The 27,622-nt window shown below is 38.6% G+C and overlaps 1 protein-coding gene and 1 long non-coding RNA gene across 10 annotated transcripts in view; one reads left to right on the top strand and one right to left on the bottom strand.

Annotated features, from left to right (window-relative positions):
- The window catches only part of TUT7 (terminal uridylyl transferase 7), a 58,153-nt gene that overhangs the window by 20,741 nt on the left and 9,790 nt on the right, over nt 1-27,622 (bottom strand). For all 7 annotated transcript variants that reach the window (XM_072959183.1, XM_072959186.1, XM_072959187.1 and 4 more), the window contains 15 exons: nt 25,629-25,680; nt 24,596-24,665; nt 23,671-23,797; nt 22,383-22,502; nt 16,053-16,205; nt 13,010-13,190; nt 10,511-11,586; nt 9,946-10,096; nt 8,803-8,889; nt 7,976-8,076; nt 6,304-6,361; nt 1,941-2,044; nt 1,118-1,207; nt 280-393; nt 28-105 (listed from right to left, as the gene is read on the bottom strand). In XM_072959183.1, the coding sequence (XP_072815284.1) occupies nt 28-105; nt 280-393; nt 1,118-1,207; nt 1,941-2,044; nt 6,304-6,361; nt 7,976-8,076; nt 8,803-8,889; nt 9,946-10,096; nt 10,511-11,586; nt 13,010-13,190; nt 16,053-16,205; nt 22,383-22,502; nt 23,671-23,797; nt 24,596-24,665; nt 25,629-25,680 (2,562 nt within the window). The remainder of the gene's footprint in view (nt 1-27; nt 106-279; nt 394-1,117; nt 1,208-1,940; nt 2,045-6,303; nt 6,362-7,975; nt 8,077-8,802; nt 8,890-9,945; nt 10,097-10,510; nt 11,587-13,009; nt 13,191-16,052; nt 16,206-22,382; nt 22,503-23,670; nt 23,798-24,595; nt 24,666-25,628; nt 25,681-27,622) is intronic.
- Nucleotides 3,281-22,020, top strand: LOC140695969 (uncharacterized). 3 transcript variants are annotated; one of them, XR_012071840.1, is made up of 3 exons: nt 3,281-3,346; nt 10,337-10,526; nt 21,946-22,020. It is a non-coding gene; the product is annotated as an uncharacterized lncRNA (long non-coding RNA). The 3 variants fall into 3 exon arrangements; XR_012071838.1 differs by lacking the exon at nt 21,946-22,020 and adding an exon at nt 20,882-21,214; XR_012071839.1 differs by lacking the exon at nt 21,946-22,020 and adding an exon at nt 18,949-19,064.

Below are 27,622 nucleotides of genomic sequence, written 5' to 3'. Positions count from 1 at the left end.
AAAAATCTTTACTATTAAAATACGTACCAGTTCATCTATTTGATCAAAAAAATAAATATTCCAGCCATCAACAAATATTTCAGGTTTCTTTTCACCTTTGTATATCTGAAATTAATTTTTAAACTATTAGTATGGATTACAAACTTAATGCATTGACACAAAAACTTGTAGGAAAATAGTTAAAAATTTAACTACAGAACCACAGAATTTTAGAGAAGGAAGAGGGCACAAAGATCGCCCAGCTCTACATGTAAAAAATACGACTTCTTTTACTGATACCTCTTGAAGGACAGGGATGACTGGCGGATTCCTCTGCTGGAGAAAATATAGCACCATAAGCGTGTATGCGTATGATGATAAGCTGCCTCTAGATGCATCACCAATGTCGCACATCTGGAGGGAAGGAAAACAGGAGCAAAGGAAAGATGACCAATGTGTTCTGCTACCTTCGCACTGTTCTATTATCACTAGAAGTAAGGTGCTATATAGGGCACTAACACACAACGGACATTTTGAAATGCTAAAATATGCCAACAAAACCAAGAAAAACCCAAACCAAACCAAAAACAAAACCCCATCAAAACCAAACCAAACCAAACAAACCTCGACAAAGCTAAGGAGTTGTTAGCTACAAGTAATATTAGGTTACAATGTAAAAATTTAAGACAACAAAATTTTAGCTTGTTGAGTAGGGCTTTTCAAATAGTTAAAAGAAGTGTTTGACATGGCTACGGATCTTTAAAAATACAGACTTATGTTTTCTTGTTTTAAACTGAAGTGTAGTTGATTTAGAATATTATATTCATTTCCGGTGTATGACATAGTGATTCAGTATTTTTAAAGATTATACTCCATCTAATGTTATTACAAAATAATGGCTACATTTTCATGTGCTGTACAATACATCCTTGTTGCTTATTTACTTTATACACAGTAGTTTGTGTCTCTTAATCCCATATCCCTGTCCCGCCCCTCCATCCTTCCCTCTTCCCACCGGTAACCATCATGGTTTATTCTCTGTATTGGTGAGTCTGCTTCTTTTACAGACTTATGTTTTCAGCTAGGTTTGAAGATGTAATGACATTTCCTGATAAATCACAACAGGAAGCATACTCACCTTTGTAAATACTTTCATGGTATAGCACAAATATTTCACTCTGGGATCAATGGCTGAATAGGCAGATAAGAGCCTTGTGTTATGAAGGGCCTGTTAAAAGGAAAATTACACTACCAATTAGAAGGAAAAGTTTTAAGCTGGAATAGTCTGAAAAGGTTTACACTGTAATTCATTTTAGGATGAAGACATTTAGGCTGAAATTAATATTTTTCCCCTAAAGGTAAGCTTCATTAGCTTATTAGTTAATAATTAAGAATTGTAAGTGATAACTGACACCTTGTAACTGAACTATACTTCAATTTAAAAAAAAGTAAAAAGTAAAAGGTTAAAAAAAATGGATTGATAAGTGATATCTGACCTAAGGACTCTTTATTCTAAACATTCCCAGAGAATAAGTGCTATTAAAACAATCAGTTTCCTTTAAGTTGATGTAATCCTAACCCCACCACTATTCAAATTAAATGTCCTCAGGGGCCAGAGAGGTCCCATAAAGCCCTCAAGCAAACCAGGCATGAGACCAAAGACGCACACATACACACACTCCAAAATTAAGGCAAAGTTCAAGCCAAACAAAAAGCACCTGCCACTCGGACCTCATTCTAAATGAATACTAATACATATATTTTTAAGTGAATACTAATATTAACTCAATTCTGTTATAACCCCAGCCTCAGAACACTGCCAGGCACTAAGCACGCACTCATAAATAACTACTGAAAGAATGAATAGGATGAAATGAATGGCTTAATTTTACTTAAAGATTGTATAAGACATACTTGTTCCTTTCAGTCTCCCCAAAGAAAAAGTCTAGAGAAAATCTTACCAATGTGTTATACAAACTGATGTCCACTTCCAGACCGCTTCTCAAATGGAAGAACTTTACAATTGGCACCTTTGCTGTTGTAATAGGCAAGATGTTTCTCAGCCCTAGGTTGGAAAATAGGACAGTATCGTTAAATACAGCAGCAGCGGGTATAAGGTGCTCTTATGTAACATTACAACATAAAATGATGTAAAGCTGGCTTTGGCTTGTTTCACTGAATCGCTAAGACTAGTCAAAGAATTCTCTGTTACTAACAAACACCTGGGAAGACTCTTCTGGCAAAGTTTGCATCTGTTGAACACATCAATATCTGAATACAGGAATCAATAAGGCAGCCGCTGCCCTTCGGGAACTCACCAGGTCATGTGCATGTGGGTACGGCTGTCAGTCTACCAACCACCGAAACAGAGGAAACTACCAGAGTCTAGATTACATGGGCCCTACCTATTCTCTCCATACGGCTACATACCTAACCTGGAGGAAAGCCTACAGGGGTAGTCACCTGAATCCTCAAAACAGAAGCTACTCCTCATGGACCTAGAAGCTATGACAGTAATAGGAGAGAAGGAAAGTCTCTCCTCCTCCTTCCTGACCTAAGCTTTGAAAAAGAACAGGCAGAAAAAGGGAAGGTTGAGGGGATTTACCAGGCAAGGAAAGCTGCACGTGGAAAGAGTAGATGCCTCAAATAGAGCGGCAGGTTCAGGTAGCGCCCATGGAATTGTGCAGGCTACATACAGAGTGGACTCGAAGGAAGGAAATACCGAGTAATAGGAGATGTGGTAAAAACTGGGAAGAGCCCAAAGAGAGAACACATATATCCTTAGAGGCAAAGAAATGCCAATGAACTGATCCAAGTTGGGGGGAATCACTGGTCACATCTATTTAGACAATGCCCCTGGCAACGGACAGACTGGAGGCACCCGGAAGAGAGACAGGGCGACCACTGTAAAACCGACCTGAGCTGGGCTACCATGGTGGCATGGGAATGCAGAGAGGCAGCAAGAAGCAGATGTCTGAGGGCATCTGTAACTGGTGGGTTGGGGAAGCAGAAGTGGGGGTGATAAGGCAGAAGGAGGGCTGTAACGGCAAGACCATTTCCTGAGTACCTAGATTCCTTTACAAACATCACCTCCTAAGACATTCACCCTCACCCAACAGATGAGGAAACAGAGACCTTGCGAAATGAACTTGCTCAGGAATACACAGGTGATGAATTGTGGAGCTGGTATTCAAGTCTAGGTAAGGCTGACTCTAACCTTCTACTGAACCTACTCCAGGACTGATTAATTATCACCTCATTCATTCTGGTGATTCTACGGATGCTTATGTCAACAACCAAGAATGAGGATTCAGGAGGAAGAGCAGGTAGGGGTGGCTGCAGCAGAAGCAAGGTGGTAAAGAGAAAGGTGAGTTCATTTTGCGATGCTAGGGTTTGAGTTCTTCTGAGAGAGTTAAGTGGTAATATCTGGAAGGTAGGTACCTAGTGATCTGGAATTTAGGGGAAAAGTACATCAATGAAAGAAATTTCAGCAAAAGTTCTGCGTGGGAGATGGAGAAAGTGTAACTTATACTGATGGGGAGGAGGAGCAAGGAAGCCCATATTTACTGAATAATACCCAGCATTATGTCAGGCCGCATAGTTTAATGTACTACCTTTCTTAATCTTAAATGCTACTATTGTTGCTCCACTTTACAGATGAGAAACTGAGTGCTTATAATAAGGTTGAGTGACTTTTTGGGAATCACACAGCCAGCAAATGGAGATCAAAGATCTAGAACCAGAGTCTGATTCTAGAAGCCTCACCAATTATTTTGCTTTACTGTCCCTAAAACATATCCTTTCTTTCCATCTCCATCCCATTCTAGAATCTGACACTGCTAACCATTATGACACTTGTATGCCTGTCCTCTAGGACTTCATCACAGCATATCATCCTGCTTCCTAATTTACCACTCCAACAGTTCCTTTTTAAGTATCCTTCCTTAATGTCTACTCTCAGAAATTGAAGTTTGGCTTTCAACCTCTCTCAAATGATCCCCTGGAATTCTTGGTCTCTGTCTCTCTTTCTTTCTTTCAATAAAAAACTGTTTTATTTTGTTCTTCAATCCTGACAACTCTGTGTTTCTGCCTCCTAGACTGTTAACTCTTGGGAGTTATACCTTCTTGGCAAACTATCACCTCCAGTTGGTGCTCTCTGCGAACATTTCCCTTTCTCATGAACCCAGACAGCAGCCTGAACCCTTATTTCTTACTTGCAGGTATCTAGGGAATTTCTCTTTGGAATCTCTCCTATCCTTTTCCTTTTAGGACTACTGGCACCTGGTAAAGGTCTTTCTGCCCTGTCACTTAGATTATGCCTTCCCTAAGAGACTGTACCAGCTGCTTACAAAGCTTAAGTTTTGCTTTTATTGGGTTTCTCTCCTCCTGAAGAATGTTTGGTGGCTTCCAAATATCAACAGACTTTGCCTTATCTCCTAATAGTTCCCACTTGAAACTCCTCTCTTAATGTACCAATCTTCTCATCGTCCTCCAAAATATATTACAGTGATTCTCACACGCACATCCCTCCATCTCAGGAATGACTTCTCTTCTGATCCCTTTCAAATCATGTTCATCATCACCTGAGATCAGAACAAGCCCAGCTCTTCAGTGAACCTCCCCTACGCATTCACAGAATCTCTCCCTCCTCAGAAGTTATTTAATACTTACTGTAGTGTCTATGATTCACTTTAATAAATACTACGATACATTGTTACATAGCCTGTGAGGTTACTTTACTTTTTTTTAAGATCTGAAAGCTGTCAAAGGAAGGACCTGTCTAGACTTCTTTTTCTACCATCTCTAAGTGCCCAAGACCAATGCCGAGCACATAGCAGACACCCAATAAAATACATGGGAAGGTGCTTTCTTAATCACAGCCCTCTAGCTATTATTAAATTTTTGTTCCATGCACACTGCATCACTTATACGTTATAATCTGTATGTGTAAGTCATTTCTAGTCCAAAAATGATCTGTTTTTAGTATGGTTCATTCTTAGGAAATACCCACTGAGGTATTTAGGGAAAGGGATGTGATGTTTGCAACTTAATCTCAATGGTACAGAAAAAATTGTGAGTAAGCAAGAAATAGAATGATAAATCAAATGTAGTAGTAAAAATGTTAACAATTGATGGATCTGAATGAGGGATAGCAGAGTTCTTTATACAATTTTGCTGCTTTCCTTTAAGTCTGAAATGATTTCAAAATCAAAAGTTAATATCAGGAGGGTGGGAGTAGCTCAGTGGTAGAGCGCATGCTTAGCATGCACGAGGTCCTGGTTTCAATCTCCAGTACCTCCATTAAAAGAACAAAACTAAAACAAAACAAAAGTCAAAATCTAGCTCAGTACTAAATAATAGGTCACAAAAATTTAGCCAATTTAGTTTCTTTGCCTAATCTTCAAAAACAAAAAAAAGCAAACAATCTTTAGAGGTGAAATTCCTAAAACGTTTATTTCAATGACCAAAAAATTATATTGATGCACATTAAAAAAAAAATACTGATGAACTGGGTTGATTTTCAGTGGGAATAAACCAAACTTAAGACTTTTATCCCCCAATGTTTAAAAAACATGGTATCCTTTTTAAACTCCTAGAAATAAAAAGTTCAAAGAAAAGGGGCACTCAAGGTGTATACTTATGTGGTATATGTGTGCATGCCCATGCTGTGAATTTAAGTCTACTCTCTACTGAGATATAAGAAAGCTTTTCATGGATGGTCCATGGATTTTAAGTTCCATAAAGGCAAGGACCATATCATGTTCACTTTGATTCTCAACTCTTAGCACAGAAGTTTGTTGAACCACATTTTAAAAGAAGATTCTCACTTGTTTATAGCATCCATAGCTGCCTATGACAGAGAGAGGCAGAAGGATATGTTAATGGCACTTCAGCTCTGTGCACGATTTATAGAATCTACACATTTTACAGCTGTAAGTACTTGTTCAGGTCACATACAGCTTGTTGAACAGCTGCAAGCACAACCTATCACTACACTTTCACTGTATTTCACATCACTGCTAACAAACCCCTACACTCTGATTTATACAATGTTGATAAGTCAAAATGATTCCCAAAATTTTTTGCGAGTATGGTATATGCTTTGTCTTGAAATAAAATTGCCTGAGGCAACAGCATGCACACAAATTATAAGCAATTCTTCAGTTTTTCATACATAATCACACAAGATCTTTTGAAGCTACCAATACCATAAATATGCTGTATGAGCCACTACACGGTTTCACTGGCATCAGTAAATTCTAAGCATGCAAAACACTAACAAAAAAGACAAAAATATTTTTCAGAAAAAGTTTATAGAGGTACCTGAATGTTTTTTGAGGACTCTTGCCAATTCTTCAATAGTTCTTACGCAGTCCAACCCCTGCAACAAAAATGATACAAACTACTGAATCAAAAACGGAAGACAGGTTCCTAAAATGGTTATAGTTTCCATTTCCTCCAGAAATAATGAAATTAACTTGAATTTGTTCTGTATTCATTTTTTCCTAAGAATAATATCCTAAGAATATGGAAACCCCATACACCCTACTTACTAATTGCTCCTGGAGGCACAAGAAAGGCTGAAATCAGGGTCCCCAGAAAAATCTTTGAACCAATGAGGACCTCCATTTGTTCCCTCTATGTAACTATGTCACTCAGAAGTACTCTATGTGACAGACAGAATCAGTAAGAGGGAGCTTTTGTGGCCTGTCTGATTCATTCTGGGTAGGCCTTCGTTATAGTTTAATTAAAAGCTGATGAACTGCTGTGGAGAGTGATTAAGCTCAGATTATTTCTCCATAGGACTAGTCAAAAATACAATTTCCCAAAAGAAAGTCATATAACAAATAAGAATAATATTTCAAATATTTAAAAACATTTCTGCTGATCTTCTTCAACATTAAGCCCTTTGGACGGTTACACACATCCCAGAATATATTTAGAATTTTATTTTAGAAATGCTTTCAAAACTAGTTTATTACTCACGTAAAAATTCAACCTAGCTGATACACAATCAGGTCATTCCACTTGTTGGACCCAATCTTGCTTATCCACCTTATTCACCAAAGTCATGCTAGATAACTTCTGGCTGTTTTCCCAAATCAGATACATCCTCAAGGGACAAAGACTTAACTCAGAAAAGGCATAAAAAGATCCTGAGCAGCAGCAGCATCGCTCATTTGGATATATACCATTTCCATTGTTACTATAAATAAAAAAAAGGGGGGACGGACTCAGTACTTCTCAGACTTTATACCTTTTCACAGTATTTTATATTTAATAAATGCCTTCATATCCATCAGGGCCAGCAAACCTTTTCTGCTTTGCGGGCCACATGGCCTGTTGCAAGGACTCGACCCTGAAGTCACAGAGTGAAAGCAGATGCAGACAATACAGAAGTGAAGGGGTATGGCTATGTGCCAGTAAGACTGATATGCACAAGACAGGCAGTGGGCCCCAGTTTCATGAACCCTGACATACGTGATCCAGGCTGAGGTGCACAGCAATCTCCTGAGGCAAGAGGATCTCATCTCCATATTAGAGATTATCAACCAAAGACCACACGTTTAGGGACTGATGAAACCCAAAGTCTGTCTTGAACCCAGGTCTCTGGACTCTTAGGTTTAGCACCCTTATCACTGAACCACATTGCCTGCCTGTTAAAAACGCTTTTTAGAAAACCTTACGTGGGTGTGTTCGTGCACCCGAGTCAGCCTGGTGGTCATGTCAGTGGGATACTGGAGAGGCTGCTTTGACCTCCTGCACTCCTGGATGTCGCCTTCAGATCCACCGCGCACTCATGTTGTAAGCACAAGCCTTTCTACTCCTCACACTCCGCTCTAGACTTCTGATGTATCTGGCCAGACAGACTGTGCCAAATGGCACGCTCACATGCTATGCCCTGATAAATTTGGAATATACCACGCTGTACTGTCAGTCAAGATTGCCAAATCACACTGCCACAGCAAATGTAAGTTTCACGTGGTCACTGTACCTCAGCAGTTTCAAGTCCATTAATTGTCATACAGACGTCAAGGTCACTCTGTTTGAACCCAAATCCATTTTTGGAGGAGCCAAACAAGCTCAATTTAGTTCCTGTTAGGGATATATGAAAAGTAATAACTAATTACCTGAGTATATTTCATTTTCTGATCAAAATGACCCTCTCATGAATCAAAACTACCCAGTTATTGGGGGCTGGGGGTATAGCTCAGTGACAGAGCATGCGCTTGGCGTGCACGAGGTCCTGGGTTCAATCCCCAGTGCCTCCGTTGAGAGGGGGAAAAAAAAAAACCAAAACAACTCAGTTGTTAACTGTCCTATAATAATCTCATTATGATTATGTTCTCTTATTAACCATTTATTATAAATTATTTCCTTCCAAAATTTACTTTAAATAAGTACAAGCTGCAGGAGACATGAAGAATTATTAAGTGCCACTTTATTCTAAAATGCAAGGACGTTTTAAGGAAAACGTGGATCGCCTCACCAAATTTAATCATGTGAGCTTGCTACTTTCTAAATAAATTCACTTTTTAGAGGCGTGAACTTTGACTCGAAACATTACACTATATGAAGTTCATGTGTGGCATCTGCTAAGAGAAATACTACAACGCAACACCATCTTTGTTGGCAAACTAGGACTGGGCTGACAAAAGACCACCCTAGGACTATTACAAAATAACTGAAGCCCTGTCCCCACCATCACTGCCAGGCTGCTTGCTTAGCCTTAAAATCAATATGCCCGTAACACATGTACTCATTCTGAAGGAAAGTCACACTACCTTTTCTTTTTTTTTTAAGATTTAAAAAATTATTTACCTGGAAACTCTTGCCTTATGAAACTTTCTAGGTTTTGCCGAATATGTTCACGAGCCTGATCTTCTAAAATGGTTGGAGAAAAATCCTCTGTTTAAAATAAACAGAAACATTCAGAAACAAAGATTGTTCACGTTCTCTGAAAAAGTAAATTTTTTAATAAAATAAAACCTAACACAGTAAAAAAAAAAAAAAAACAACAAAAAAACCCCCAAAGAAAACCCTAAATTTTGTGTGTCTTCTCAGTAGATGGCATTAAGCGATGTAAAATAAAGATGCCTTTTTGAAAGAGTTTATCAGCAAGAACTGCTCCTGAGGTGGAAACTAGTCTGAGAAAGGGCTCCGCTCCTGGGTTTCAGACCCAGGGCCCTATGAAGGCAGCCTTCAGTGGACTGCCCCAGAGGATGGACACAATGGTTAATAAGCATGTGCATATATGTTTTCTTTCTAGGGTGGACCAATAGTTTCCTTTCATAGCTCATAATCTTCAGAGGTTTAAAAAAGAAGTCCCTGACTAAGGACGAGTGTCCTCTGGCACAGGCAGACATGCCAAGATGAAGCAATGTGATGCAGCACGTCCTGCATGCCTCCCCATCAAATGCTGTTCCTTGCAGAACTTTAAACCTCTGTGCATCAACACTTCCCAAGACTGGTGTTCCTTACAGGGCTGTTCTGAAGGTTATTGACTAGCATTAATTAAAGAGTATTCTATGCTCAAACTTTGAAAAAGTTAAAGAGTAAATAAGCTCTTTACTGTAACATTTCTCAGAGCCTTTATTATGCTAATGGCCCCTGTGAATCTCTAAGGGAGGGGGCAGGAAGTAGAGCTATTCCCCACTTGACCTGTGGAATACTTCTTGTTGAGAAATACTATTAATGGAATCTAAAAATACATTTCAAGGAAAACCAGTTGGGAAGTGATAGTACTCCAGTCTTCAGACTTAAAGGATTCTCCCTCTCCCTGTCTTTAACAATTATTTATTGCACATCCCAAATAGAACAGGAAACACTGGGCACTGTGGATACAACGGAGAATGGAACAGACTTAGCCCCGACAACGAAGCTAACTGGTTAGTCATTCAGATGACTCTTAAGAAAATGTCAATGTTATATTTTGACAAATCAAAAGAAATGTTAATAACTTACTATAACACTGAATGCAAACTTGATCTAAGATATTTGAAAATTTGGGTGTTAACGGTGGCAGAGGTTCCAGCTGGATTCTTTTGAAGTCTTCGGGACAGTCCTTCTTTAGATGACCCTCTCGTTTGCATAAACTGCATACTACTGTAGGAGACTGCAGAAAGGCGGCAAAGCAGAACAAGACTTAAGGTAAAACTTTATTCGCCAAATGAAGGGGTCTTGAATCTTTTTTCAAAAGTACACATTCTACTCATCACATTCCCAAGGAATGAAAATATAATGTGTGGCTACTCCAAACTCTCTCAGATAAGGATACCCTTTTGACCCTTTTGGTCTACTTCAGAGAAAAGGCTGTTATTATTACTACCAACAGCATTCCTTTTCTCCTATGCAGATTCCTAAGAGGCTAAGAAGGGAAGCGGACCTAGCAGCTGAACTGGAGCGAATGACCAACTTGTTCACCACTACCAAACCAGGAGAGCCCCGCTTCAGTACGCCAAAATCAAAATGACATGCATTAAAACCGCTTCAAGTCTCCTAGCACCACGTCTAGGAGCAGCGTGATTACCTTGCCTTTGGTGAAGGTGAGTTTACTAAATTCATAGAAGAAATCAGGCAGATCCACAGCTGAATTTTCCTCACATACATTTCCTTCTTTAAGACTGACTTTATTAAGTTCCGTGAGTAGAGCTTCATCCGCATGTTTTCCACATTCTTTCAAGTCTTCAGACTTAGCAGACCCACCTAATTCCTCATCCTCTCCTGACAGGGCATCCTCATCCCCTGATCCGGGGTAGGTGTTGTCCAATTCATCTTCATTAGCAATGCCATCCTCTTCTTCCCTTCGGGAAATGCAGAGCCCGGGTTCCTCATCCTCCTCCTCTTCTTCTTCCTCTTCTTCATCAGAGTGAATGATTCCTGACATCCGGCCCTGTCTCGAAGGGGTAAAGTGGCTTAGAGTGTCTCCGAGTTCATCAGTAGCTTCCATGCTTGCTTCGGCACCAGCCTTGTCATTGCACTCTTTGGCTGTAGGATTTCTGAAGTCTTCCAAACCCAAAGTGCTGCCTGTCTCATTAGTTCGTGTGCTGCCACAGGTGGCAAGCTCCCCACATTTGCTACTACTTACAGCTTGATCATCAGCTGTCAAAGGATGCATGCCCTCCCTCCCACTTTTTTTGTCCTCATTTTTACTTCCTGTTTCTTGATGTTGCACTTTAACATCCTCAGAGTCATCACAACTGACCTCGGCCTTCATACCGTCTGAGTTTTCCAGGTGGACACAGATGCGTGTGTTTCCCATTTCCTCTCTTGATGGGCTTTCAAAGCATTCAGCTGTCTCTTTGAGAGTAAGTGGCCGTGCCTTGCAGGTGTTTGCAGTTGAACTGGCAGCACCAAGACCTTGAGCCAAAACTGAGTTTTTGAGTTTATCACCTTTCACTTGTACACCTGGATCACGTTTTGCTACTTGTTTAGAATGCTCGGAAGTACAGGTAACAGCACTCAGAGGCTTTGGAAGGCTAGACTTTGTAACTTTGTGTGGAAGAGCAAAATATTTATACGTTGTCCTTAAACAATGAAGTATATATTCAAATACAGGTTGATTATTTAGGGTTCTTGCCACATTCCTCTTAACAGAGTAGGGATCTGTAATTAAAAAAAAAAAAAAGATCCACCATTTCATACACTTCTATTTCATGGTTTAAAAATCAGCCTGCTACAGACACAGACAACAAATAAGCAACAGTAAAACTTAATTTACCATGTATCTTATATGCTTTTTTAAAAACTGGGGATGGGGAGTAAGAAGATAGTTTAAAAACAAAAAGAAATGTTTTCTTAACCATCTGCTCTACAGAAAGAACCCATTCTGTTCAGAACCAGTACCCCTTCCCTATTCTGTTCTGTGACTGTGGAGGTAAAAAAAAGATGTCATCAGTGTGGCTGTCATGCCCTCGGGAAGTGAGATCTTCCCGCCAGGCTCTGCTGAGTGCTCGGCCTCCCCACTCAGCCAGGCCCTGTGGTTTGTAGAGCTTACCTCCACTCTTCTGCCCTGGGAAGCCCCATCACTGAACTGGCTGGACTGAATTCAGGGGCGAGAGGGAGGCACCAGGAGGAGACACCACTTCTCTCAATCTTTTCTCCTCCCCTAGAACTCCAGCAGGTTAGGCAATTGGCCAGAAGAGCTGAGCCAGAGAAACTGCAGGGGAGGGTTTAAAAATGTGAGATCCCCATGACTGCACACAGAATTTATGCAAAATGCAAAAATCTCTCTTATGCAATATAAAGCTTGAAAAAAAAATCAAGCAAATATAAGAGAATTCCATTTAGGAGGTTCTTTAAATTATTTGAAGGAGGAGAATTAAGATTTCTAGAGGGGTTTCCACCTCCTGATTTTGTAAAGCTGAGAAGAACTAGTCCATTTAATGACGTCTACAGGGCACATCAGTATGTCTTTTATACAATGGTTTCAGTTAAATGAGACTTAACTCATTGAACACTAAGTGTTTTTTTTTTTTAAAGAAAAGGTGTTTTTGTGAACAAGTTCTAAAGGTTACTACAGATATCCCAAAAATAACTATCCTTCTGCTCTATGGAGAAGAATCCAACGAAGAATGCTATTTTTCATGAGAAAAAGTATTTTCCTCAACCTTTGTAAAACTAAACATCAACACCAATCCATGAAAGGACTGAATCAAAAATCCAGATATGAGAACAGTAAAGAGGAAAGGCATATTTACACATCACTTGGAAAAAACTTTTCAAGCATTCAAGTTGTAAAGCAATTTACAAAGAAAATAAGGACTCAAGCCAGTCACTATTTTAGTTGCTTGAGTAATTAAGATGTCTTACTGCAGCACTTAAAAAACCCAGGATGATCATTTTGATCCCCTGGAATGACCCACTGTTAACACATGCAAGATTCTAGCTATTTATTTCACTTTTAAGGTCCGGCCTACCTTACATGTAGGAGCTGAAAAAAGATCGAAATATAAAGCATGCTGTTAGACTGATACCTTAAAAAAAAACAAAACAAAACAAAAAAAAGGAATTAAACATTCTGAGATACCTTCAATGGCAATGCGCTTTTTGGGCCAATCCTTTGATTCACGAGACACTGCTTCTTTGACACGGATACTTATCACTAAATCAGCCAAATTGAACTCTAAAGCGTAGAATCGAAGCAGTTCCACCCAGAGCTGCCCAACGGGTACTGAAGGCTGGTTTTTGAAATCAAATATTAGAGATACCTATGAAAAGCAAAGAAAAAACATACAGGTTATTTCAGATGTCAGCACAGTCTGAAAAATCAGAGATTATTCAAGCATCAAATTAAAAAAATCTGAAAAACTTTAGCAAAGATGCGAATTTGACAATCCATCTAGATAAATCACATTCTAGGTTCTGTTTTGCTTGTGGGAAAATAGAATTCTTTCACTGAATTTGATGGGTTAGAGTAAGTTAAAATCTACTCATTATCAGAGGAAGAGACAGGCAGTTTTATGAAACCAGGCAGCACCGCTAATCGTGAAGTCTTAATGGCAGGTGGAGGGAACCACGCCCTGATTGCTGCTACTCTCAGCACTGAGCTCTCTCCTGCAGGAGCAGCTGGAGGACTTTACACAGTCAGGCACACAGAAGAGGGTGGCAGCTAGAGGTGTACAGCCAAAGGAACACCACTCCTCTTATTTGCTCTGAGAAGCTACAGAAGCTCATTGAGTCTGCCAGTGGCAACCGACTTTAAAATCAAATCAATAAATATCAGAAATCAATACAAGTTTTACATTCACAGACTCCTGACAAGTTGGGACATACTGTGACATAACACGGTGGAAAGTACACAGAACTTAGAAAAGGAAAAAAATCGGTCCAAATATTGATTCTGCCACTTTGCAGATCTTAACTGCTCTGTGACTTAGCTTCTTCATTCTCAGATTGGCAGTACAGCACAGTGGCTAAGAGAACCGACTCTGGAGTGGGACATGCTTAGCTCTGAAATCCACCTCTGCCATGTACTAGCTGTTTCTGATCCTGTCTGAGCCTCTGTTTCCTCATCTGAACAACGGGGATCACAGTACCCACCTCATAGGGTTGTTGGGAGGACTGAGTGAGATAGTGTCTGTAAAGAGCTTAGCACAGTGCCTGGCACACATGTTCAAAAAATGGTCGCTACCATTATCTGCAGAGTAGGGATGATACCACCTATAACACAGGATAGTTATGAGGATTAAATCAGAAACAAGGGAAAGCATCTGGCAGACTCGGTTGCTCTCTGCATTTTTTCATTTAGGTATATAGTTTTTTTAAATACAAGAAATCCATATATCATCGAAACAATGTCACAACTGTAAGATGCTCATAAGACGTAATCTAGCTCAACTCCCATGTGCTACAAGAGAAGGAACTGAAGCCCAAAGAGTCTGCGACTTGGCAAAGGTCCCACTGCTTGTTAGTGGCGGAAGAGAACAATGTCTCCTGATGCCAGTGCAGTGCTCTTTCACCACAACATGCATTTTGACACTGTCGAGACCTCAGTTTCAGAAGGGGCAGTATGATTAATCTCTCCAGTTAGCATTAAAGTGTAAATAGAAAGAATTTAATTGGACTTTCAGGAATAGTTTTTCCTTCTAATATATACAATTTGTTTTCAATTACACTTTACTATATCAAGCTGCAAAACAAGTGGTATGGTATTTTATTAATACCATAGATTTATTCACTAAACCTCTGTAAAATAAGAGATTTTCTTAAGGTTCTGTAAAATAAGATAAAGTCATCAGGTTGGTTTACATAGCAAAACTGATTAAAAATGGAAGTTGTCTAGGTCCCAAACACTACAGTTGAGGACACAAAGAAAACCTCAGAAATGGAAAGCTCCATTAAACTTTACCTCATTATCCATAATCCTTATTCAGCATTACTAAGGATTTTAAGCATCTCACTGAAATGACTTCATAATATCATAACATGGAACTTAAGAGACCTTTGAAATATCTAGACTAGTGATACTTAAACTGCTTTTTTTGTTACTGTTTTTATTTTTTTTAATGTAGAGAACACTTTCTTTTTCAAATAAAATAAGAACAGCAGCTAGCATTTACTGAGTGCTTATCACATGCTCGGCACTGAGTTAAGCATTCTATAAACCAATGATCCTATGAGAGGGTACCATTATCACCCCCATTTGTAGGTGAGGAAACTGGGGCACAGAAAGATTAAGTTACTTGCCCAAAGACACACAGCTAGGAAGTGGAAGAGCTGGGATACATATCTCAATGTTCCAGCTCCACGGCCTGTGCTCTTAGCCACGACTGGATCCCCAACCAGAAAACGGATAAAAGCGGTGTGTTCTGGTGGCAGCCGGGGTAGGGCACCACTGCCACCCTTTCCCCCTCAACTCTCAAGGATTCTAGAAAACACAACTGGAGAACATGTGATTCACCACTATCTCCTCATTTTAGGCATGAATAACCACTGGACTAGAGGAGTGACGGACTTGTCTGTGAAAAGCTGGGACTAGAATCCCGGTCTCAGAGCCACTTTGTGGATATGACTGTTATTTCACCCCAAAGGGGAAGGTCATGGAGCCAAGCACCGTTTACCCATCTAGGGCAGAATCCTATTCTTATTACTAGCATAATTATATTGCTCAGATTTTTGCTTGTAATCCTAATGGCAATTCTCTCCTTGCGCATAAATTCTCCTGCCCACCCCTAATAGCAGGAATGAGGACAAGTACACTAGACCAAAGACTTATTCATAGTTATTTTAGTAATTTGAGGTTAGTTAACTTTTCAAGTATTTAAGCCTCATAATACCATTTTAGACTCAAGTTCTTTCAGGATAGACAGGGGTTTATCTTTGAAATCTCATTTTTCACAGCACCTTGCACACAGAAGACACCATGTAAGTAACTGGATTCAGTGATTTGAATTTGACCTTTTCTTATTACTCGTCTATTCAAAGGACTGAACAGTCTAGAACATGAAAACACCATGAAACAGTTAAAACAGTTGAGGAAAGAAGAAAAGAAGACCGAGTAACTCATAAACTCCATAATTAACGACTGAATTAAAAATAGATGGTAAAACTAGAAATGGGAGAGAACAGACCTGTCCCCTTTTAACGGGCATTTCTTTGGGTGCCTCTTCTTTTGCTGTGTCTGTGTCCCCTGTGGCATCATCAGTGTATTCCCAGACCACAGAGTCTTTCTGAATTTCTTTAAGGTTGAAGTTCCCTAGTTTGTTTAATGAGAATCCTTCAATCTAGGAAAAATGAGATACGTTATTAGAAGGCAGAAACGACTTCATATCAGGGCATATTAATCCTGGAAGAAATGAAAAGAGAACATACTTATAGTTCACTGTGTATCTTTTATAAAAGGAGTATCTTTGAGACATCTGTAAATTTAAAGTAAAAAACAAGGTTTTGATTTGCAAAAGAAATGGTGATTTCTGGAAACAGTTCCTTAATAAATAGTCTAGGAGAAGGAACTATGGCTTAGGCCTAAGGTCACGGTTCTGAAGTAAAACTGACTGGGCCCAAATCTCAACTCCCTCATGTACTAAATGAGACGTTCAGTAAGGGCCTCATTTTGTTTAGGCCTCAGTTTCCTATAAAAAGGCATAACACTACTCTCCTTCATGGGATAGTTATGACATGAAAAGATGGATATAAAGCATTCAGATACAGGGCATGGCACGTATTAGGTGCTCAATAAAAGTAAGAAAGTGTTTCTTTTGATACTGTCAAGATGAAAATTGCTAAAAATATGGTCTGGGCTCAAAAGGTCTAAGAAATGTAGAACAGATGTGAGCAGATTTCATTGTGACAGGTACACTAGGGTCTATCACACCCTTATAAAAAGGTTAATGTACATAATGACTTGTGGGGTGGGGTGGGATGTGGCATCCTGGGTCCTGAATTTCATATCAAATAGACAGACTGCTTCTTTGGTGTGGCAGACAGAGTAACCCTAAAACATAAGACATCACGGGGCTCCCCTGCTCGTAACAGCTTCCTTCTTCCTCAGGGTGAATTTCAGTCTGTTTCAGGGCCTCGGTTATCTGGCTCTGCGCTACTTCTCTGTGGCTTGGGGTGACCCCTGCTGGTCCCTCTCTGCTTGGACGCCTCTTCCCCTTCTCAACAAGGTAACCCATGCAGTAAGGAGTACATTAAGGCTCTGCACTCTAAACAGCTCCTCCTCTTTCACTCTCAGTTCTTCTTACCCCGGTTTATTTCTCCTCAGAGAATTAGTGCCACTTGACATGCACTTACTTATCTTCCTCACCTTATAGAAGGTGCTTCTCTGGCTGCTTCTGAGTTTTGCTCTTTATTTTTGGTTTTCAGCAGTTTGTGATGAGCTAGGCATGCTTCTCTTTGAATTTATTTTATTTGAGGTTTGTTTAGCTTATTGAGACTGTAAATTTATGTCCTTTTATCAAAGTTATGAAATTTTATATATTTTTTTCCTACCCCATTCTCTTGTTCCTCTCCTTCTGGGGCTCAAACTACCCACAGGTTAGATTTTTCTGAAATTATTCTACAAGTCCCCAAGGCTCAGTGTTGGTTTTTTTGGGGGGGGGGTGTAATTAGGTTTACATTTATTTATTTTTTAGCAGAGGTACTGGGGATTGAACCCAGGACCTCATGCATGCTAAGCATGCGCTCCACCCTGAGCTCTACCTTCCCCCCCGGTTTTTTTTTAATTTTAAACTTTTTTCTTTCTCTTCTTCAGATTAGCTTGTTTATCTATTTCCATATTTACTCTTTCCCATCTCCATTCTGATATGAGGCCCATGCAGATTTTTTAATTTAAAATAATATATTTTTCACTTCTAGAGATTCCACTTGGTTCTCTTTACATTTCCTCATTGTCTGGCTGATATCCTCTATCACCTCGCTTATGCAAGTGTATCTCCCATGTCTCGTGGAGCACAGTTGTAAGAAGGGCTTTTAAAGTCTCTGATAGTTCCCGCATCTGGCTTATCTTGGGTTTGGCATCTGCTGATTTCTTTTCCTTTGACAGTGTGTCCCATTTTCTTGACTCTGCGTTGTGAGTAACTTTGTATTGTATTCTGGACATTGTGATATAATAATGTACTGTGAAAATTCTGGATTCTTTATGTTATCCCAAAACATGTTGTGACTTTTGTTTTACAGGTAATTCACTTGGTTGGACAAATTGTAGACTGTTGTATCTCTGGTGGACTGCAGCTCTGATCTCAGTTCAGTTTTCTAAGCCTTGGCTCTTAACTGTTTTTAGTCTGCTTCACATGTGTGGTTCATAAGTGTGTCATTTTGGAAAATCCTCTGTCATTATTGCTTCAACTATTCCTTCCGTTTCTTCCTCTTTCTTCTCTTGATATTCCCAGTATACGTATATTACAACCCTTAGTAATTGTCCTGCAGTTCTTACAGATTCTGTTCCATTTCTTTCTCATTCTTTCTTTCCTCTTTGCCTTTAAGTCTGAGAAGTTTCTACTGAATAAAGCTCACTGATTTTTTCCCCAGCTGTGTCCAGCTGCGTGATGAATTCATCAAAGGCATTCTTCATTTTTGTTAGTTTTGATTTTTAGTATCTCCTTTTGATTACTTCCTTAGTTTCTGTCTCTCAGCTTATATTACCTATGTGTTCTTGCAAGTTGCCAATTTCTTTCCTTTGGAGCCCTTAGCATATTAAGCCTTGTTTTGTAAATTCCTGGTCTGATAATTCCAATGTTTGCTCTGTTTCTTCAAACTATGCTTTTTGCCTTTTAGTATGCCTTATAGTTTTGTTGTTGTTGTTGAAAGCTGGGTAAAAGAAACTGAGGTAGACAGGTCTTTGGTGTGAGGTTTGCTTTCATCTGGCTAGGAGTTAGGCTCTGTTCTGTTTGCTGTAGCTGTAGATGCCAATGGCTGTAGCTTCCTCTGGTATCCTTGTTTTTGCCTCCTCTATTGTTTTGGGGTTTCCCAAGAGATTTCTTTTTAAATGAAGTCTTTCTGTCCCATTATCTCATTATTACACAGGTGGCCTAATGATGCTGTAGTCCTGTGTGTGTTGGGGCGAAGCATTCTACAGCCCTGTGATCAGGTCTCAAAGTCTTCTAGTGAGCCTATGGTCCTGGGCTGGGACCTTCACAAAGAGCTTCTCACTCTTGCCCGTCTGAGGTAAGATCGTAAACTACAGAGGGTTGGAGCTGGATATTTTTCCTTTCCCCAGGTTGGTTAGGTCCTGATAAAACCCAAGGTGGTTAGGCTCCAGTAAAACAGTTTCCCTTGAGGGCAGGCTTTTGTTTAGGTCAACAGAATGCTCTGGACAATTTCAAAATGCATGAGGGGACTGTTTTTGTGTTTTCACTCAGAGAACCTGGTAGGCATTCCTGGAGATAAAACTCACGAAACCAGCCCCCTGAGACTGGGTCCCTCTGTTGTTTTCCACCTTCAAACTTGTCCAAACTGAGCCTCCAGAACCACAGTCTAAGTTTCCCTACCCTGGTAGTGGCTGCAGTGGCAGGATTCTGTTCCTGGGCTTCTGCTCTGACAAGTTATAATTCGCTGTATTTGCCTCTCTCTCTCCAATTTTAAGGGCAGTGGTCTTCCCCATGACCTCAATTCTGTGATGGATCTAAGAAGAGTCATTGATTTTCGGTGTGTTCAGCTCTTTTCTTTCTGTAAGGATGGAGTGACTGCTTCCAAGCCCCTTATATGATGCACTGGACTGATTCAGGAGTCAGTCAGAGGTGTTCTGGGCTCCACTTCTCTGTATCTTTCCTGTCCAGGGTTTTCCCCCCTTATTACCTGGTGGCCCTAATTCCTCTGGCCAGAAAGTTTTTCTACCAGAGTTGCCTTTAGGAATAAAGCCACCAAAAAATAGAAATGCACTCTGTGGTCACTTGCTCCAACTTCTGGCTTCTCTCCAAAGTCTGTTTGCATCTGTTTGGTCTCCAGAGCCTTCACGTTGTTGCACTTTGAATTTTGTTGAGAATTTGTTTAGGTGTTCATGCCTCCATGCAAGTGGAACCTGAATTTCTACTGACGACATTTGTTCTCCTACTTTGTTCCAGGAGGTCTACATTCATGATCTCATTTGAGAATTTTTCAGATGGGCCTTTCACTAAGGCCCAGAGATTACATAATTTGCTCAAGGTCATAAGGATTTAAGTGGCAAATCCTGGATGAATCTCAGGGCTGCCAAACTTTAACACTACTCTTCTACTATATTATCTGGCATCCTTAAAGCATAGATAACTGTTTGTTAAAGGTTAAGTTTCTATAATCTAAAATAAGAAAGTTCCCAAATGATATCTACCAGGAGACTAGTAAAATATTGTTGTAGGGGATAAAAGATACAAAGATAGGACTAAACCTATTCATCACTCACAACTCTAATGATGATAAAATGGGAATTTTAATTGGGAGTAAAAAGCCAGAGAGGATAATCTCCAACATGGAAGAGATCTCAGTAGGTTGGAAGAGAATGGCTAAAAGATTTTTGAACAGACAGATCAGAGCACAGATGTATGATACTCCAAACCTCTTGACAGAGAATTTAGTCTTATTCGTCTGTGTAATCCCTTCAGGGCCTAGTCCAATGACTAATACACAGAGTGCTTTAAAGTTTTTGAAGGCATTAATAGTTAAGATACTTTCAAGCACATAATTTTGAAGATCTCAACAGATTTTCTGCAAAAATAGTGATATAAAATATCTGGCATGAATAAGGTACTAAATTTAACTTCTTTTCCCTCACTTGATTTATATTTTTGACTAAGACTCTAGCAGAAGCCAGCATATTGATGCTTGACTAGTTTAAAATGCTGAAAACTGCAGATCACTTTGGTTCAGGCAGTAGAGTTTGTCTTATGAGATCCACAGAATTCAATCCAGAATCACATACTTATTTTTGTCATTAAATCTTAAACAAGTGGTATAATCAAAACCAAATTTTGTGTTACTTTAGAGAATTTCCAGTATTACTGCCAAGGAAATAATATACACTGCCACAGAAAAGGGTATTCATACTACTCTCAAGCAAATCATGAGGAGAATCTTGTCACCAAAACAGAAGCACCTTTACCCCTGCATTCTCACATCAGAGACAGATGCCTACTTTAGAGATGATGAGAACACAAGAAAAGGCAGATTTCATGAAGACAGAAGTGTGCATGGCGACACATCCAACCTCTTCCAAGGCTTTTTTTTTTTGATACAGAAATGCAAATGGTTTGGTTCCATCCTAAACTACTGACTCCTTGGATCAAAGTGAAAATAAAACATCAAAGACTTTTATAGATCCCTACTTGGGTCTGATGAAAAGGCTTATTTATCAACTAAGGGTTGACCTTGTTCTCTCACCCGTTTTTTTGACCAGGAGAGCAGTCTAGCAAAGATACCTGAATTATTTTATTTCAGTACCATAAGCACAACAAAGACAGCTCCCTTTAGGCAACTGGGACACACAGCTGACTGAAATCTCTAATGCCAGGACAGAGTTCATACAGGACTTACTCTGCTTTAGTCTTACTCTCAGATCCTGGCAAATACAGATCCCTGTTTAATTCTCAACCTATTAAGTATAAAAAAAATTCTTAAAATCTTATTTTTTGGATATATACCCATAATAAAGAACTATTTCTTTAGAACATTTCCTCCTTAAATGATGTGAATCCTGCATATTGGAAGAAAATTTGTGCTAAAGTAAGCTTTCACCAAGTGAGTCGTTTTATAAAGCAAGTGTACATATAAAATTTTATCAGGATAAACACCTAGAGATTAAAAGCGAGGTTTTCCAAGAGGATGAGAATAACCTCATTTTGACTTTGAGATGGCTTCTTCTTAAATCTTACCATTCGAATAAATCAGCTCAGCTTTAACTTATCCAGAAAGAAAGAGTGGTCCCATTACTGGCCTAATTCATTTTAAAGATTATAGCAAAACATTACTTAAGAGGTGATTACTCAAAGGTTCTGCATCTTGTGGTATTGGGTAGCAATCTCAACAATTATACCTTCTTTTGTTTCACAGGGAACGGGGAATAAAGAGAACAAAAAAACTCGAAATAGAAAGTTGTAGTGAACCGAATGCTTCCTACTGTCTGTCTGGAGGTGATATATAAATTCAAGTATCAAATTATAAAACTGTACCCAAAGAAGATGTATACCAAGTGATAAATTAATATAGTTACACATTCTCTTGTTTGAAAACCTCAGATCACCTGTTGTACAAATTAAGAGTTTTTTTCAATTTAGAAAAGTAACACTGTTGCTAGCAGAGCACATGGCTGCACCTCATAATCAAATCCGTTAATATTTCAGCAGTGAAACACAGGAATATTCACAATAGTAGGATTAATAAATTCATGTCAGTTCTGGTTAGGTTTCTGGACCCTGAAATTATGCATAAGGGATTGTGGCCCTGAAATGAAATCACTATCAGATATATAAGCAAAAAAAGTCTTATACCCATGATCCTAGATAAACAGGTAGAAGGGGTTCTTTTCTCTGTTGCAGAAAGAAAATGGCCATCAGGGCAAACACATAAGGTGGCAAACCTCCTTCTTCAGGGCGGTCTATACTGCAAAGCTACAAATGAGAGAAAAGAGGATAAGCATTCTTCTGTAGCAATTTGTCATTTACGTAATTTGGTCTAAAACCTCTTTCTTCATTTCTGTGTATCACATGATTTCCTCCTCAGAAGGAAACTCCACAGTGACAAATATAAAACTTCCTTATACTTTTGCAGTAAAGATATGTTGTGGTTTTGAGTGGCAGCTTCAACTTCAAATTTTTCTTTTTTTTTTAACTAAATCAACTTGTGAAGGGCCCTCAAATAATATTTCATTTTTTGGACATTCAAGGTAAATTCCATTCACTTGGTTCAAACACTTGTTTATGAAGTAAAAATAATGGTTCAGTTCTACTTGTAAGCCAGCAGGCTTTGCCTAGGTTTATGGTCCCCTCATCTTTAGCAATTACCTTGAAAGTGCTTGTTTTAGTCAGAAAGGTGATTAGGGAGAGAATGTAGGCAAACTCATTAGCGCTAGCAGAAATAACAACAGAAAAAGCGTGGCCTACTTAGTGATGAAGCAGGAGGCTGCTTTCAAAGGACAGCATATTGTAATTATCAACTCACCCAGCTAGGAGTAGGGCATCCTCTGTTCATCCTGGACCCAAGCAACAGGAGCTACCTAATGTTACTGCCATGTCTTAATCAGTAAAGCTTTGGCTTTTCTCTATGAAGCACAGAATCTCAACTTTATAATCATGATGGGACGTTACATTTTGGGGAAATGTTAAATGCTCTCGTGTTTATTTGAGCATTTCAATTGGGATACCACATTTAAAATACTGTAGAAATGTATCAGACAGTGGGTTTCATTTTGAGGGGAGTTTCTGGGTGTATTACTGGAAAGAGTATGAGGAGCTTTATCTTGAAATTTCCTGGGCCTAAAAATCACCTCAGGAAACTAGTTAAAATGTAAACTTTTGGGACATAACTCTGGGAGTTGATTTTAATAAGTACCGTAAATCATTTTGATCTTTTGAGAAATACTGTTACAGTGAAATAAAAATATTGTATTTTCCTTTCTGTACACATTAAAATTTCTGTTCCAATATTCAGATACCAACTCTCCTGATGTCTATAACTATGCATCCAAACATTTAAGATTAGATGAACCATGTGAAAATCAAAGCATACTGTTTATGCATACATAGAATGTGTTCATTCATTTAAAGAATTCAAACCTACCTTTGCCCAGTATCTAAACGCAATCACCAAGGGAACGAGCTTTGATTCTAGTTTTCCAAGGGCAGTTAAATGATTTGTTGTCAGACAAGCATTTTCATTTCCTGCACTCACTTTGCAAAGAAGACCACTGGTGGGATTACAGGGTGAGGATGGGAAGGAAAAAGAGAAAGATCAAGTTTATAAAGGCATCAGGTATCTCTTGCAGCACCAACAACTAATTTATTTACACTGATGATAAATACCTTAGAAATGAAAATAAAAAACTCAATAAATCTTTATGGGTCATTTAAGTCACTGCAGTAAAAAAAAGATAGGGCAGGTATTTCCTGAGTAAAATTTATTTTTCAGAACTAACATTCTGTGTTTTCATATATTAAAACTATTTTGGAGGGGGGGATACAAATAAGGAAATACTGTAAAATGTTTGAAATGAGGGCATGAATTCATCTTTGTAAGAGCTAAAGACTGCTTCCTCCAGTTGGAGGCCGCTGCCTCATGATGAATCATTACAGCTTACAAACCCCCCATTTACAGTGGTAGTGCTTCTAGGTGAAGGGCGAGATGGCCAGGTGAAGTCACACTCATGTTCAGCACTATTAAAAACGCTGCTAAAAGGATGGCAAATAAAGGTGATTAGAACAAGTCTGATTTGATAGGGTTGTTTTTTACCGAGTTGAAATGGGTCAAAATGCTTCCTTCCTGTGTTTTTTCCTTTTGAGTAATTTTATTCTTTTTAAAGTAAAACATTTTTTCTTATTGCATCAAATGCCAAAAGTATACACAGAATGCTAGCAGTGAGCCTGGGAAATTAATCACACAGAAGTTTATCATTCTAGAAATTAGACATTAAGATGTAGTAAAAGTACAGAGTGCTTTTGGCAAGCTGATACTTTATGACTGATAAACAGCTTAAAGAAACGGAGACCTTTGCTTTTCTCTGCACACCACCACTGGCACCCTAGCGTGGAAATCTGCATCAACATCAGTAAAAGAGTCTGAGGAAAAAGAAAAGAATATTGAAGAGGTTAATTAAGGCTTTGTTTAAAAGCACAACTTTGATAAAGCACAAGTACTGCTTCTAACGTCTGTTTGGCCTTTTGAAAGGCCATTACGAAATAAAGCTCTTGTAAGATGATTATGAAATAAAAATGACTGACAAAGGAAAGAAGTATTATATTCAACCCTTATTTTGCCAAACTAGTGTCTGATTAGAAATAACTACATTACTGAATCAGAGCGTTTAAATACTATGTGGACAACATAATTAGAAATATGGATAGGACATTGTCAAAAACAAAACTGCTGCAAAAGCTACTAAAATATTTGGGGTCGAAATACATATTGACTGAAGTAAGAAAAAACGTTTAAATGCTTCATTCAATCAAAACAAGAAGAAAAAAACAAAAACGAAAAAAGGATGGGAAAGACTCATTTAAAGGATGAGCCCGTTTAATGAGGCTTACAGAAAGCATACGAACAATCAAGTTCCAGTGGGATGTAACTTTGGACAACTGATAAACCTAAGTGGGAACGACTATTTGTCGATTCATTAATCTGGGCTGGGTCCCAACTATTTATCATTTGTAAAGTATTAATTTAAATCATGGAAGAAAGAAGATTATCATTTAGTCTTACCCTCAAGAGTATATTTTACATATTTTGCCTCTTTGTATTCTCAGTCTAGGACTCATTTAATCTTTATAAATTGTGACATGATCACCAAGGTAAAAGCTTTACTTACAAATTGTTATTCTGCATAGTAGAACAACCAACAGGACTCTAATCAGCTAGCTAAGAACTCAGGGGGATCTGCTTTGGTTTTTTTGTTTGGATATCACCCATATAAATAAATTAAAGAACATGACTTCCTATGTTTCAAGTCTGAGCAATAAGATAATATTCAAATTATAGACAAAAGAAAAATTTAAGAGCAAAATGTGGAAAGAATTTGACCTTACCACTGTTCTTTAAACATTCTTGAACAAGCAAGAGAACATCTGGCTGAGACATCTAGGAAATAAAACAATGAACACATCAAATGATCCATAAGCATTTCCGCTTCACTAAGATAATACACAGTCATCTGAAGTTACTCCAATTCCTTTCCAAATTAGAAAGCACACTGCTATCACAGTAAAGAAACTAACCTTTATGCTGTGTGCACTTGTCAGTCAGAGAGGTGAGCACCAGAGGATGAGTGTAGATAAAGAGACTTGTAACAGTTAACTCTTGATTCACCAATTCCTGAGGTAATTAGCCTTTCAGCAAATCTCAAAGTTGTGACTAGAACTTGTCAAACTGTTAACAATATTACATCTCATTCTCTACAATTACTTCAACCGATTGCTTACTATTCACCATGTTAGTTTTGCCTTTCTCCAATGCTTGCTCCACATAGGAACCAAAACCACTTAAAATCATAAGTAAGATGTAGTTATACCCCTCCTTAAAATTCTCAATGGCTTCTTAATGCCCTTAGGTCAAAATGAAACTATTTGACACAGCCTACAGATTCTGTCTGTTGGGCCCCAGCCTACCTCTATGTCCTAATCTGATGCTCTTCCTCGACATGGTCTCTTCATATTACAATTTTCTTTTTCCCTCCTTGAACAGGCCAAGCTCATTGTCTGCAAATGATGTGCCCTCAGGCTGAAACACACTTTTATCCCTTTCATTCCTCGACCCTTGTTCATTTTTTTAGAGTTTGGCTTAAATGTTATCTCTTCAAAGGGGTTTTGGGACTGCTACATCTGCACTCTCTTTGTTTTCTGTCACAGAGCCTTGTCTCCCTGCATAGCTCTCATTATAATTAATTATATACACATAATTACTTATCTCTTTCACTAGGGATGAGTTCCATGAGGGAAGAATCCTATCTGTTTTGTCCTCTAGAATCTCACACAGTGCTTGGCATATAACATGAACTCAGTGAATATTTTCCAGATGAATGAATGACATGAAATCAAAATAACTGCTACGCTGGTAAATTACTAATCAAAATTTAAGGTTAAAAGAATAGCAAAATCCATGGTCAGCTGACCAGATAGCTATAGTAGTCAGGGATGGCAAGGAATGAGAGGTTGTGAAGTAGAACATCTGGGGGTAGAGCCTAGGAATCTGTATTTTAAAGTAGCAACCCAAGTAAATGTGCAAAAACTATCTGCAAACTGGTCTGTGGGAGCCACCAGCAGGTAAATGGATAATCTATTAAAGTGCCTTCCAGTTTCAAAATTCTGATTCAACATCTTTTTCTACCTTCTTTCTTTTTAATAAGTATATTTTATTTATTTATTATTGTATTATTTAATTATTTTATTTTGGGGGTTGGGGGAGGTAATTAGGTTTATGTATTTTTAGAGGAGGTACCGGGGATTGAACCCAGGGCCTTCTGCATGCTAAGCATGCACTCTACCACTTGAGCTATACCCTCCCCCTCAACATCTTTTTGAATCATGTTTAAACCAGAAATCTAAGCTAGGTGTGGTTCTTCAAAAACATACTTATTTTCACAAAGTTGGTGTATATAAGAGGGAACTCAGGAGTAAATTAAGCTTTCAGTTCATAAATGTTTACATATCTAACACTGAATTCTGAAATCCTTTCCTGCCATTGGAAAGTTGATTAACCAATATAATTTAATCTTTTCAAGCTAACAGAACCTAAATAGTCATATCAGATTCACATGGTTACAAAACCAGGATTTGAAGGAAGTATGAAAGATCTATAGAGTAAAGTAAGTATGAAAATCTGTATAATATTAAAAGAAATGCTCTGAAATTGAAGGCAGTCAGAAAAAGTAGCAATCTGAGGGAAAAAATGCTTTAAAATTTTTTTAGTAGTTTTTAGTAGTTTTATGGAAAAAATCACACTTAAATTGTCTTCAAGTAGCTAAAATATATTCATAGATAGCTCACATTTGAAATAAAAGCAATTCCACATGATTGCATGAAAA

Source organism: Vicugna pacos, chromosome 4 (genome assembly GCF_048564905.1).
Source record: "Vicugna pacos chromosome 4, VicPac4, whole genome shotgun sequence".
Lineage (NCBI taxonomy): Eukaryota > Metazoa > Chordata > Mammalia > Artiodactyla > Camelidae > Vicugna > Vicugna pacos.
This window is presented reverse-complemented; position numbering and strand designations above follow the sequence as displayed.